At 40.4% G+C, this 13,905-nt stretch overlaps 1 protein-coding gene across 1 annotated transcript in view; it reads right to left on the bottom strand.

Moving 5' to 3' along the window:
• Positions 1-2,760: 2,760 nt before the first annotated feature.
• LOC149286480 (NHL repeat-containing protein 3-like) overlaps positions 2,761-13,905 on the bottom strand; it is a 32,751-nt gene continuing 21,606 nt past the window's right edge. The window contains exons 9-12 of the mRNA XM_089493911.1: positions 9,474-9,712; positions 3,640-3,715; positions 3,182-3,256; positions 2,761-2,823 (exon numbers count right to left, since the gene is read on the bottom strand). Coding sequence (XP_089350037.1) covers positions 2,761-2,823; positions 3,182-3,256; positions 3,640-3,715; positions 9,474-9,712 — 453 coding nt within the window. The remainder of the gene's footprint in view (positions 2,824-3,181; positions 3,257-3,639; positions 3,716-9,473; positions 9,713-13,905) is intronic.

Below are 13,905 nucleotides of genomic sequence, written 5' to 3'. Positions count from 1 at the left end.
TAGGCAACTTCTGCTGCGGGGAACTCTCTCTGACAGCCGGAGGGTGTATGCGCGATGAACACAGGCAACCCCGCTGCTAACGGCACCTCCTTCCAGCTGCAGCGGAAGTTGCCTATGCGAATTGTGTAGACGTCTACCAGCTGCCCCGACTATACACCAGGGAGTCAGAAGCACCAGTAATTTTGGGGGGGTTTAATGGGGGCATAAAGGCATTTCTGTAGGCTCTATGATATGCCTTTTAACCCCCTTTATGCCACTCTGCCTCCAGAAATGCCTTTTAACCCTCTATACGCCACTCTGCCTCCTGAAATGCATTATACCTCCCTATATGCCACTCTGCCCCATAATATGCCTTTTAACCCCTTAAATGCCAGAGTGGCATATAGGGGTATAAGGCATTTCTGGAGGCAGAGTGGACCATAGGGGGTCAAAAGGCATATCACGGGGCACAGTGGCATTTAGAGGGTTAAAGGTGGCATTTAGAGGGTTAAAGGCATTCCTGGGGCAGAGTGGCAAGCCTGGGGGCAGATGTGCAGATTTGGGGGGAATAATTGCTCTGTCCCTATTCTGTACAGCTTGTTCACTGCTGCATGCCTTGCTCCCTGCCTGTCACTCTGCACACCACCTTCCTGGTTCAGACACTCTAACGCTATATGCAAACACACACAGTCTAACACCATATGTTAACCCCTTAACCTCTTCAATCCCCTATAGACGTACCGGGACGTCCAAAAAAAACGCCTATTAAGAAACCCCTATGGACGTCCCGGTACGTCCAGCCCTTCTTGCAGTGTCAGGGACACATCCCTGCCGCTGCACGGGAGACCAGGCTGTCGTTTGACAGCCTGGACTCCCCACTGACAGCAGAAGTCGGCATCGCCGGCTTTCTGCTGTCCGATCTGCTGTAACAGCTTCCGGCATTCCCTTCCGGGTTGCGTGACTGCAGGGGATATCCTGGCCTCCGATGAGGCACAGACGCTGCGATCTCTGTGCAGGTCTGTGAGGACCTGCATAGAGATCACAGTGTGATCGGTGTAGGGGGAAATCGCAGGGAGGGGAGTGAGAAACCATGTCTCTCACTCCCCCTCCCGTCCTGAAACAGTGAAGGAAAAAAGCTGTTACTTCATTTAAAAAATTATTAAAATAATATAAATAATAATGTGAGCTGTGATGTCATTGTGACATCACTGGCATGTTCAGGAGGTCCCTAAGAGGACCTCTAACCATTTTTGTGTAAAAAAAATAAATATATAAAAAAAATTATAAAACATTACATCCCATTGCCCTAGCATAACATGTAGCCAGTATAACCCTCCTGCCCCCGTTCACAACCCCCAAACCCGTTAAGCCATAGGCATAAAAATTATACAAAAAATGTACACCTTATAGTATGCTCCCTGGTGCTGGGAAAGTATGGAAAATCTATATATATTAGGTATTTCTGAAATCAGGACACCTGAATTGATAAACTTGGAGGGGATTTTCTATCACTGCCTAATAAATCATTTTTTTTTTCTAATTTTCTCTAGTTTTTACTAAATTTCTCATTCAAAATTTTCAGCTAATCATCCAACTATGGTATCAAACGAAAGCTCTATCTCTCCTTGAAAAACCAATATATAGTTTACATGGGTACACTATTCACAGGAAAAGAGAATAATCTCTGAACTGACATAGCGCAAAAATGGCAAAATTGCTCTGGGCTTTGAGGTACCAAAAACCCCTGGGATTGAAAGGGGTTAATGACAAAGCCCGTACATGTACAGGCTCAAAATGCATTGTTTTCAATGGGTTTAGGGACTGCCCATTGTCCTTAAGGGGTTAATGTACATTCTATCACCATACACTGACGCTCAAACAATGCACACTAACACTACATAGACAATAATATTACAGTATTACAATATTATAACACCGTACACTGACACCCAAAAAAGAAATATATATATATATATATATATATATATATATACACACACACACACACACACAATGCAAGTATGGCTTTCATTTTAAACATCACTATATTATATTTATGCACACACACACACTACACTTATCTTAGTAAGAAATTGTAGGAAAATGATTCATCTATAATAATTATATAGAACTAGTGTAAACTTTTTTTTTTTTTTTTAAACAAACAAAAAACGGGCGGGGGATGCACAAGTCAGAAAAAACATTTCCGTTACGATGAACTTTGTCCAAAGAAAATCCGCCATCCTTCATTCAAACCTGGGAATGCAACAGAATTCTGATCAATAAACATTTTGTTGCTTGGCACAGCATTTTCAAACACAAAACAAAATATATAAAACATTGCTTATGTATTTACTAGCCAAAGAGATTTAGTGTGGCTTCTCTATATTTCAGATAAGGTAAAACGTTCAATAAAGCAAGAGTTGAACCGCTTCTTCTGCTGGAAGAGCTTGCATAGATATAACGGATAGCTAATATAGTGAGGCGTCAGACTGGAATAGTCATTACCCAGGGTCAGTTCAAGAGGGGCCTCTTGCATTAGAAAAATGCCACCATTGGCCTTTTATTGTGTATAGTGAAGTTGGTGAGCAGAAAATCACATCTCAAGTAGACATACCAGCAACCTACTAAGTAAGCAAAAACTTTTCTCCCATTCTTGTCTCATTGGTTCAGATAATGTAAAAAAAAAACACGTTTAACCATTTCACTTGCATGTGTTTTATACACAAAAAATTATATATGCTGTACAAATAATGAACGGCGATTTAATATCAACACTATTTAAGATAAGTTAAGGTACCAACCTTTTAGTTCATTACTGTTTTCAACAACAGATTGCAAAGTCTGAAAAACATAGACACAGAAAATGTTTATATGAAAACCTTATCAAGTGACAAAAGTTGCCTCAATTCATGCTTAAGTCCAATAATACAACAATATTGGCACTAAAATATTCCTAATTTCAGTGTTCTCATGACTTGAAAACCATAACAGCTTTTTTTTTTTCAATGCATGAGATTGTGAAAAGCAAGCATAGATATAAAAAAAGGCAGACAAAATTCTAGTTTGACAATTATTTAAATTTCTTCAAGAAGAAAAAAAAAAAATATCCGCTGTAACAGATTCAGGATGGAAGCATGTTTTGTGACAGTAGATATAGCGTGTTCACATTATGTAGACACATAGACACACACATTCTTACCTTGTGTAAAGTAACAGTCATGTGATGTAAAGCTTTAATGGATGAGTGAACCTGCTTAAGTGTCTCCAGCTCTTGCTATTGGAACATGAAAATATCGAATTGGACATTATAAACCATTCAAAACTGAACAAGACATCTCTGCATTATGTCGATGAATAATATCGCTCTTAAATCATACTCATTCTTTGACAAGCGAAGGAAGCCATGTCAGACAGAATTGTCATTTGATTTGTATCAAACATATATATTTTTATTTAGGTCTATATCCTTGAAATGGTCCTTTCATGTATTTTAATTATGGCTGTTTCAAAATTATGGTTTAGGATTCAAACACAAGGCATGATATAGCCTTCAAACCACAAACAATATCAATTATATTGAAAAGGCAATCAATCTACAACACATGCAGAGCCAAAGTGCTGGTGAAAGGAATGTATTTTGATAGAATGAACAGTTACCTGGAGTTGTAAACTTGCCTCTTGCTCACCATTCTTTACCATATCTTCTACTGGGTTCTGTGTTATAGCATCTGTCCTGCAAGATAGCAATAAACTTATTTCAGTTGTATTTTTGGCAAAGAAGCAAAAAACCCCAAATTTAAAAATGAACTAAATAGTTTAGAACTGGCAATATGATAAGGAGTCAGGTTGTTAAAAGTAGTTTGGGTAAAAATACAATATATCAAATACAAACAGGTGAAAGAAGTTGCCTTAAAACACTATATTATACAAAACCCAAAAAGTTGACGGGGCCCTGTGGGACCACTCTCAGGAGAGGTCACATTCGCCATATTCAATATGGCGCCAGCCAGCTGCTTATAAAGAGCGATCAACGATTGCCTCCTTAGCTCAGTCTTGTTACTAAAAAGCCAACATAGAGGCATTCAGCAACACAAAACAAAAGGAACCTTGTGTGATCACTCCTGAGGGCGACCACAAATGCCACTATGAGAGACATGCTGTCTCTCACAAGATGGCGGCACCCAGCACAAAAAAAACCACAAAACGTTCCCAGAAAGTCTGCTCCTGAGAACTCTATCTACAGGTACAGCAGCCAACCATCCAGCTTACTAATAACTATGAAGTCCGTAAAATAACAAACACACACACACACACACATATACATAGCTATAATAACATTTTAAATAATGGTGTCACCGTGACACAATAAGGGGACCCATTAAGTTCAAAGAAAATGTTCATAAAATATAAAAAACAAATAAAATGTTTATTTTTATTAGCAAGTCCCAACATTCGTGTATCTTTACCAAAATCCAGGCATGGAAAGTATTAAGATACTAGCATTTGAAATACCGTGAGGTTTTTAGTTTTCAACAAATATATTGTTTGATCGAGTAAATTGCATTGACCAGCTTCAAAGATGTTACAAATAGGACATGGGCACATGGTGACCATATATCAAAATTCCTTGTTGAAAAAATGTACACCTCCGATATGTGGCCTTTTAAACCCCCAACAACCGAGCATGGGTGGTCTCATTGTGAACACACATTGAGGTGTTTGGTAGTGACATATGCCAGGAGCTCTGTGCGGGGGAGAACCACACAAAGTATTACCAAAAACCTTGACAAATGCTTGTGGTAGGATTAGTGCATGGAAAGAGTTAAAATATCGGCATTTAGAATACCCTGGGATGTCTAGCTTTCCACAAGTTTTTTTTTTTTTTTTAAAACACATTTTCATCAATGAAAAAATGATCAAAACATGTAAAGAACGCCTTTCTTTCCTGGACAAACAATATAGCCACTGCAGTTACTGGCCGGAGGACATGGGATTAGGTGGGGTGACTTGGAGACATGACAAGGGGGCACTTTCCTAATGAGGGGTTTGAATCTTGAACATAGGGCAGATTGTACCAGCAGATATGGATATGAATCTCACGGGCTACTTCAATAACAGGCTTCCCTTCCATTATGTTTCACCCTTTTTATCATACTAAACGTGACGCCAGAAAGTTACTTAACACCACCCTTTTGCGTCACAGGTAAACACTACGCCCACCCAAAGTATTTCTGTAGGACTTTAGCGGTTAATAACTACGTCACCTGGTTGTAGTTTCCTGACCCTCCGAACTCGAACCTCCCCTTTTCCTGGTCGCCATGGGGTATTACGGCGTCTCTTTCTGTGATGAAGACGCTCCGACTACAGCAGGGTTACAAAAATGAGGTCAGCCTATAGAGGAGCAAATCTATTTCCCGCCGAAATAGGGGGCGTGGTTTCTTGTGGTGCCTGACGTATAGAGCGACGTAGAAATTGCGCAGCCATGTTTTGGTTGGCGTACTATAAGGTTTTTCTTTTCCTCAGAAAATGCTGGTGATCATGACTTTTTTAGGCAGATACGGTATTTGGATGTAAGTAATGTCTCGAGAGATAGTTAGTGGTAACCGGGGCGTTATGCCTTTGGAAGACCCGTGGTTCCATAGCTTGAATGTTCATAGAAATGAATGTTAGGGTAATGCAAGTGAGCTAATAGTTAATAGTAAATAATAAAACCAATGCAATACTGAACAAAAAGAATGTTATGCTGACAATTTGACACAGTAAGGTACTTTTAGGTGACATAAACCCCAATGTACATTGAGGCAGGCTTGGTCCACCTGAGAGTAATCTTAAAATTAACATTTTACTCAAAATATCAAGATGCTTTCAATAGCTGAAATTTGACAAGTTCAGCACAGCTGGGTGAATGTTTCTCTTCAGTAATATACCCTTTAAAAACTTGGCGAATTTAAAACTTCATTTGCCATTCATCTAGGAAGGCTCGGTGCATCAACACAGTTCAGTTTTAGGTAGATTTTCCGATTAATAGTGATAATTAATAAAACAAAAAGAGTGATGAAAAATGTGTGTGTGTGTGTATGTGTATATATATATATATATATATATATATATATATATATATATATATAATTCCAGCAATATTATCAGTTTAAAGGACCAGTAATGACAATAATATAATATACTGTATAATTTCAGCAATATTATCGGTTTGTGAACTTAATCATGGTTAAATTCAACTAAATTAAATAAAGCACCAACATGATGTATTACTAACATTGAACATTCAATGCCTATGTGTACAAAAAGTATATACACAGTAAGTATTTCTTATATAAGTTTTGAATGATGGCCACTTTCATTCGGTTGCGTTTTTCGCGAACGACTGAAGTTAGCACTAAACTTAAGTGTCAGTTCTCTCTGTGCCAGGTTACCCGTGTTCAGTGGCGCTATCACCCAGGTGCCTGGCCCCATCACGAATATGAGAGAAAAATATAAAATACTATCTAGGTATCGTACACAGTATAGGAAAGGGGATTTGTAGGAACTCTTTGTAGTTGTATACGTGTGTTTGTATCAGCTTTCTTCACCTGAATATTAGCTACAGCAAAACTTTAAAAACTGTCCTGAACCCGGCCATGGAAGGGGTTAATGATAGACCCTCACTGCAGTTTTTAAAATATTTTCCAGTGCAGGAAGAGATCTGGAAAAATAAAACAGAATGTTAAATGTCATAAAGTTGGAATGTATCCAAAAATAGAGGCTCCTCTTTGTTCTCTGCGAGCTACCTGGTGCTCCTTGGATAGAAGCTCTTCACATATGTTGAAAAGCTAGAGAATGTAACTGATATGGTTTGATCAAAACCAGAACTGACTGTGTTCTTTTGCAAATATCTGTCATCGTATAGTCTGAAATACTCAAAGTTTTGCCACCTGGATAAATGCAATGTAATAGTTCTGTATAAACAGCTCAAACCTAGATTGGTAACAATATAATTCAAGATTATTTTTCTTCTATATATTTTTTATTACACTGTATTTTTGCTACGTTTAAGACTACTTCTAGGCGAAGCTCACAGCATCCTCCAAGCATGCTATGGAAATTCTTCCACTGAAGTCAATGGGAATGTCATAAATGCAGTAGACCTCCCGGTCTTGCAGACCCACTTCATAAGTAGCTATGTAATTTCCCCAAATGGCAAAAAGAACATTGGGTCGATTCTACCTAATCCATCCAAAATAGTTGGAAAGGTTTAGATTTCAAAATGGCTAGCGTGGGTGGTTCCTGACACATCCAACATTGTAGAATGCTTTTGCAGGTTACCGCTGTAATTATACGAATACATTTTTTTTTGTTAACTTGTTTGGGTGTTAATACCAACAATGCCATTGCTGGAGATAAGTTGAAATGAAAGGAGTGGGCATTTAGGGATGCACATTTCAGACATAGGTCATTTGTTCTCAAACCCAATCTATTTAGCCCCTCTATGGAGTGGTACACTTCATGTATAGTTTTATAAAACATTTCTGTGTAAGTTATCATTGGTAATGTTTTGGCTGCCCCATGGCACAGATATCATCCTCATCTACCCCAGGTATGTGCGTCATCCAGCTGTTCTACCCCTTGACGCGGTCTGTCCAATAGTATGCCTTTCTGATTATTTTATAAATAATAGTAATTGAGTGCTTTCTTGTATGTAGCTTTCAAGGTCATTGTCCCAGTCCCTCTGGTTATTGTCCACCATTGGAGATTTAGAGCTAGTCTTGTTTTTCCTCATGCTTTCCCATGCTTTAATTGAATAGGAGGCATGTCGATGTATGTATAGTGCACATCTGGCCCTCCAGCAGTGTATCTGTGAAATCGTTGGAGTTTTTATCCAATCAGTTGTTGAACAATAATCTCTAACATTCGGTAGATTTCGTAATCTTTAATCTTAAATTTAGTTTTAGCTGTTTCAATTTGTTAAGACTGATTCTATGGTAGGTGGTGAATTGTGCTTTCAATAGTTTTAGGTCCTTTGGTTTTAGTAGCAGAGGTAAGGCTCGTAGAGAATATAGTAGTTTGGGGAAGATAATAATTTTAATAAGACCCGCTCTCCTGATTAGTGTAACGTGTAGAGGCTGCCATAGCTTAAGTTCCTCCTGTTACTTTTATTTCTTTATTTTAAAGATATTCAGGGGGTAAAGCGAGGGTTTTTGGAAGTCTGATTCCTAAATAATTTGTTTAGGATTGAGCCTAATAAACGCTAAAGCTAGGGGTGACATTGTAGACATGCCTAGGTGTAGTTCCTCGGTTTTGCTGATATTTATTTTAAACTCTGTTACTGTGCACCATGTGTTTAGCAGCGACATAATAGATGGAATAGTGTTTTTTTTGGCCAGAGATATATAGAAGAATGTCGCAGGCCAACATTGTTATTTTTATCCCTGGATGAAAGTACCGCATTTGCTCAATTATAAGACGACCCCCCAAAATTGTTATATTAATTTAGGGAAAAAAAGAAAAAGCTTGAATATAAGACTACCCTATAATTAAAAAAGTTTTACTAGCAAATACAAAAACGATTTTTTCATATTTAATAAATACTATGATGAATTTTTTTTTGTTTTTATTTCCTTTTATTTGCCACTCTGTCCCAGTTATGCGCATCTGCCCCCCGGATATGCCTTATATGCCACTCTGCCCCCAAGAAATGCCTTATACCCCCTACATGCCACTCTGCCCCCAGATATGCCACTATTTGTCGCACAGACCTCCGCTGCTGGTGGCCAGTACTTCCGCCGGGGCTTCTATGACTGAGCGCCGGCATCACGTGACCTTCCGGTGCTCCACCATAGAATCCCCGGCGGAAGTGCCGGCAGCAGTGGAGGTTGCATGTGCGCATCCCACAAAAGTTCACCGGCTGCGGGATGTGCACACACAACCTCCGCTGCTGCCGGCATTTCCGCCGGGGCTTCTATGATAGAGCACCGGAAGGTCATGTGATGCCAGCGCTCGGTCATAGAAGCCCCCAGAAGAAGGGCAGGAAGCAGCAGAGGCTCCCAGAGAGGAGGATCAGAGTCCCCTGCAGCGCTGCGGGGGATCTGGATCTTAGTCTTGTAATCAGACCAATATTTGAGGTCTGATTAGAAGACGACCTCAAATATAAGACAAGGGATATTCTTCAAAGCATTTGCTTGTCTTATAATCGAGTAAATATGGTAGTATTTGGAGTAGTGGGTCTAGTGCTAGATTGAAAAGCTGTGGGGACAAAGGTTGTCCCTGGCGGACCCCTGAATGTAGTTAGAACTGCTTCTGGGTGGGTGTATAGGTTACAAATTAAGTTTAATATAATAATTTAACATTCTATAGAGATATGGCCATATCAAAAGGCTTTCTGTAGGTGGACGTGGAAAAGACTCGGTAGTGTCACAAACTATATATTGATTGGAATATCATTGTCCTGTGCATATATATGTACTTTTGTGCAATAAGGAATAATATTAGCATGGTACCTTATTGCTGCAGATAGATTCACAATACTACTTTGAGAGTCAAGATCTTTAGTAGTTTTTGTCCCCCTATCCAGGTTTATAAGCTTGAAGCGGATATTCCTACTTATGACTTTTACATTCTCACGTAGCAAGGTACATATCAGTTGCATCACAGCTTGTGTGAATATCATGAAGACTATTAGATGCTGGTAGTGGTGCTCTGTGAGAATATTCTCAAATGACCCTCTTACAGGGTTATTCTTTTAGGGAATGTGTGATGAATAAAGCACAAATACAAGCGTGTAGAAAAATTTATATTGATATTGCATTAGGTCACTGTTACAGGTTATAAAACATATAATATACAGAAAACATTTGATAATAATACAAAACAAAAGGCATACTCAAGCACATTCTTAGGAAACCTCAGCTCACAGGCTTCTTCTGGGCGCCATCTTGCGCAGCTTTGTTCTGAGTCTCCTGACCCAGAGCACTTCTGTTAACTGCGCTCTCTTTTCTTAGACTCTTCTGACTATTGCAGCCCCGAACTAGTCCAGAATTCCTTGTAACCCCCCCCCCCCCTGGAAGTGGTTCACCTGACCCCTCTTTTGAGAGATTTCCTGTATGACCCAATTATGGAAAAAAGCACACATCTATGTTAAAATATATCTTCCACTTCAGCTATTTGATCCCCTGGGGGGTATCCCATTTGTCGTGAAAATTACCTTACATTGTAAAACCAGATATGTCACCTTACAGAAACCCAAATCTTCCTAAAAGCATTATGCATAAAATGTAATGTCCCATTTTAAAGTCTTCATTTCTTACACTGTTATTGTTTAAAGAGCAGCCCAGGCTGTGTCCACCATGTTTTTCATCCCAGCTGCCCAGCACAATTCTCTCGGTCTGCCCCTCACAGCATCGGGTTCGTTAGTGGCTTTGGTGGTGGTTGGTATCTGCCCCACCCCCAACACACCCTTTGCAAAGCTCCTGAGCCAAGTTTGGGTGGCTGGAGACAGCCAGAGTGGCCTAGGAGGTGTTCTATCGTAAACTCACACCCCCTATTCTGTGTGTGTATTGTGAGGTGTGGTCTGCCCGGCTTCGATTGGGCCATTGTCGCCGTGTCTCGGTAATGTTCCGCAGCTGGCTTGGGTCTTGTTGCTGGCCTAGGTTTATAGTCAGGAGTAGGCCTTGGGTTTCTGGCCGGCAAGCTGCCAGTGCGCGACACGGGTCTTCCTCAAAGTTATCAATGGGTGCCTCGTTGCACTCCCAGCCTCATCGTAGTAACTGCTGTTGTCGATGGCCATTTTTAACATTTTTTAGCAAGGACAAGGAGATTGAAGTTATAGAAATTATATGAACCTTTACTGTTTATGGAGAGCCTTTTTGTTTGTAAACCGATCATTGGCAAATGTCTTGTTTTCTAATGAAACAAATCCATTGGAGATTAACTACGGAAGACAGGTTTTCGCCATGTGGTGAAGATAATCTGTTTAGACATAAATATGCTAGAGGGAAATTAGACATGTGGCAACTTCAAGTGAATCTAGGCTGAAACAGCAGTTCTGAGTGTGGATTTGGTCCAGATAAATATGTTTTAAAAAGATTCACGCTCTGAATGCACTTGGCTGTTATATTCTGCCAAGGAAAAAATACTAAAGTTCAATGTGTCTATTCAGAAAAAAGTATTTTGCTTTAAAAAAAAATAAAACTTTTTTATAATTTTGACATTAGTTCTTAATTGTCCCATCAGTGTTAGAACATGATAGATCCACAATTTATGTGTGTTTTATAGTTCATAAAAAACACCAACACAACCTAAACAGGAAATATTGCAACAATTATATTCCCAGTTCTTTGAGATACCTTGCATATAGTTGTTACCATTCTGGAGCTCCTTCAGTTTATGAGCTATACCAGGGGCGTCCAACATGTGGCCTGCCGCCCAAATGCAGCCCGCCGGGCCTCGAGGTGCGGCCTACGTGAGATATGGAGCCAGGGTAACCGCAATCGCAGGATCGCAAGGGCCCTGAGGCTTTCCTGTGGGTTCTGTGCGAGCAGTGTCTTTTTTTTTTACTGCACAGGGGAAGCGACACATCACATGACTGCTCCATTCCTGCTTCCCCATGCAGTAAAAGAGAAGTTGCTCGCACAGAATGCAAAAATCGCAGAGGGAATTAGCTGCCCCTGCGGAAGCCTGCGAGGCACAGAGAGAGCTGCAGAGCAGGTAAAGGGATAGGGGAGGGTGTATGATGTGCATGATTGAGAGAATTACCGTATTTGCTCGATTATAAGTCGAGGTCGTCTTCTAATTAGACTTCAAAATGTCCGCTGGGGCCAGGCTGCTTACCGGTGCTTTGGTCGCGAGCAGCAGAAGAACAGGAAGCTAGAAGAGTGTCGCATAACTTTGCCTCCCCCCTTCTGGCCCCTTCCTCTGGGGGCGGGGCCAGAGAAGTTGCTCGCACAGCCGGGCCCCTGCAGAAGTCTTCGAGTGAGAGATCTGCAGTTCAGGTAAGGGGTGTGGGGGAGGATTTTTGTGATTAATGTGTGAAGTATGTGTGATTAATGGAATGAATGAGTATTTAAATGTTTGTGAATGAGTGTGTGTTAGTATGGATGTGTAAGGGGGGTAGTGGTGGTAGCATGGCATAGGGAGGCTGTACTCACACTCCTATCATCCCCAGGTTCCAGCATGTACTGGCTGCCTTGGCTTGATAGGAGTGTGACTGCTGTTAGCAGTTATATATATATATATATATACCTCCCAGAAATGCCTTTTAACCCCCTATATGCCACTCTGGCATATAGGGGATTAAAAGGCATATCATGGGGCAGAGTGGCATATAGGAGGGTATAAGACATTTCTGGAGGCAGAGTGGCATATAGAGGGTTAAAAGGCACATCATGGGGCAGAGTGGCAACCCTGGGGGCAGATGTGCATAACTGGGGGGGCAGGTTGGCAAATAAAAGGAAATAAAAAAATATATATTTTTTTCAATCATAGCTTTTATTAAATATGAAAATATTGTTTACATGAATTAATATTTACTAGTAAAACTTTTTTTCCTATAGGGTCGTCTTATATTCAGGCTTTTTGTTTTTTTTCCTAAATTAAATTTCCTAAGTAAATGCTGAATTTTTTTCGGTCCAGAATTTTCATTTTGGTGCATACCTAGAATAAATAGAACTATTTAATTTTTAACTTATCCAGAATCCTGAATGTGTAGTCACTTCAGAGGGCAAAACTTTCTAGGCTCAGAAATCAGTGAGAGGAAAAGTAAAGGTTTTGTGTCATTTACTTTATTTCAGTCTAGATATCATATTAAAGCTCATATTTTCTCTCATTGAAAAATGAGTGCAACCCACGCGCACATAAATATTTCTGATGAAGTAGCCCACTGCAGAAAAATCTTGGACACCCCTGGTTCATTCAGTGAGATACCTCTGATTTAACAATGCGTTATATACAACCAGCCAAGCAAAAGATGCTTAATGAGGTTATTATTATTTATTAGACATGTGCAAATGGGCCAAAAACGATTCAGGCAAGCTTTTCAGTTAGTTTTTGCCCATTCATTTTCGGGCAAAGAAATACATCCCCTGCCATTCGGTTTGGATGAAAATCGGGACGGGGGGGTATTTTTAATTTGGGAACAAAATGTGTTGTCCAGTGACCACTCTCACTCTCTCGTTCTCCCTAATTTCTCTGCTGACCACTTCCGCTTCTTGTTCTTCACCTTCTACTCCCTTTAATTTTCTCTCTTTTGTCTTCTATCTTCGATTGCATCTACACGTTTCGAAGGAAGTTTGCAGCAGATTATGTCCAATAGCGTCGGTGATCGCAAAGATAGAAGATACAAGAGATAAAATGAAGATGAGGAAGTAAGTGGCAGAGAAGATAGCAAAACATTTACAGAGACCGAGTGAATGAGTGTGTGAGAGCATGAGAGAGTGTGAGTGAAAGGGCCTGTCAATTTCAGATGAACATTTTTAGCTTTTTGCTTTGTTTTCGTCCGTGTGACGGAACCCTCCATCGCTGGGGCCACTGGAGAGGCATGAGAGCTAGCCTCCTCCCTATTGATTATGGGCCCTGGCTTTGTGGAGACTTGTGTGGCTACCCCCCCCTGCAGGATATCATCTCATCACCTGCTGAGGGGGTTATCAGCCAGGATCTGCAACCAGGGAGTGACCACCATTGTTTTACTTTAATATCAGACCCCCCCCCGTGCACAACTATGTTGTCACGCCCTCCTTCCCCCCAGTCCAATCACTACAGACATTTATTCCGGCCAAACCTTTGTAACTGGTTTTGGCCAGTAACAGATAGTGGAGGTTGGCTATATGTACTACCATTGTGCATGTTTCAATAAAAGGAGAATTGACATTGTCTCTGGGATGCAGATTAAGGGGGCGGTTTGTATCCCAGTATCTTGTTTTATGTTAATGTGTGTTT

The sequence above is a fragment of the Sceloporus occidentalis genome, unplaced genomic scaffold (genome assembly GCF_023333645.1).
Source record: "Sceloporus occidentalis isolate IW3139 unplaced genomic scaffold, rSceOcc1.0.p SCAF_68, whole genome shotgun sequence".
Classification (NCBI taxonomy): Eukaryota; Metazoa; Chordata; class Lepidosauria; order Squamata; family Phrynosomatidae; genus Sceloporus; species Sceloporus occidentalis.
This window is presented reverse-complemented; position numbering and strand designations above follow the sequence as displayed.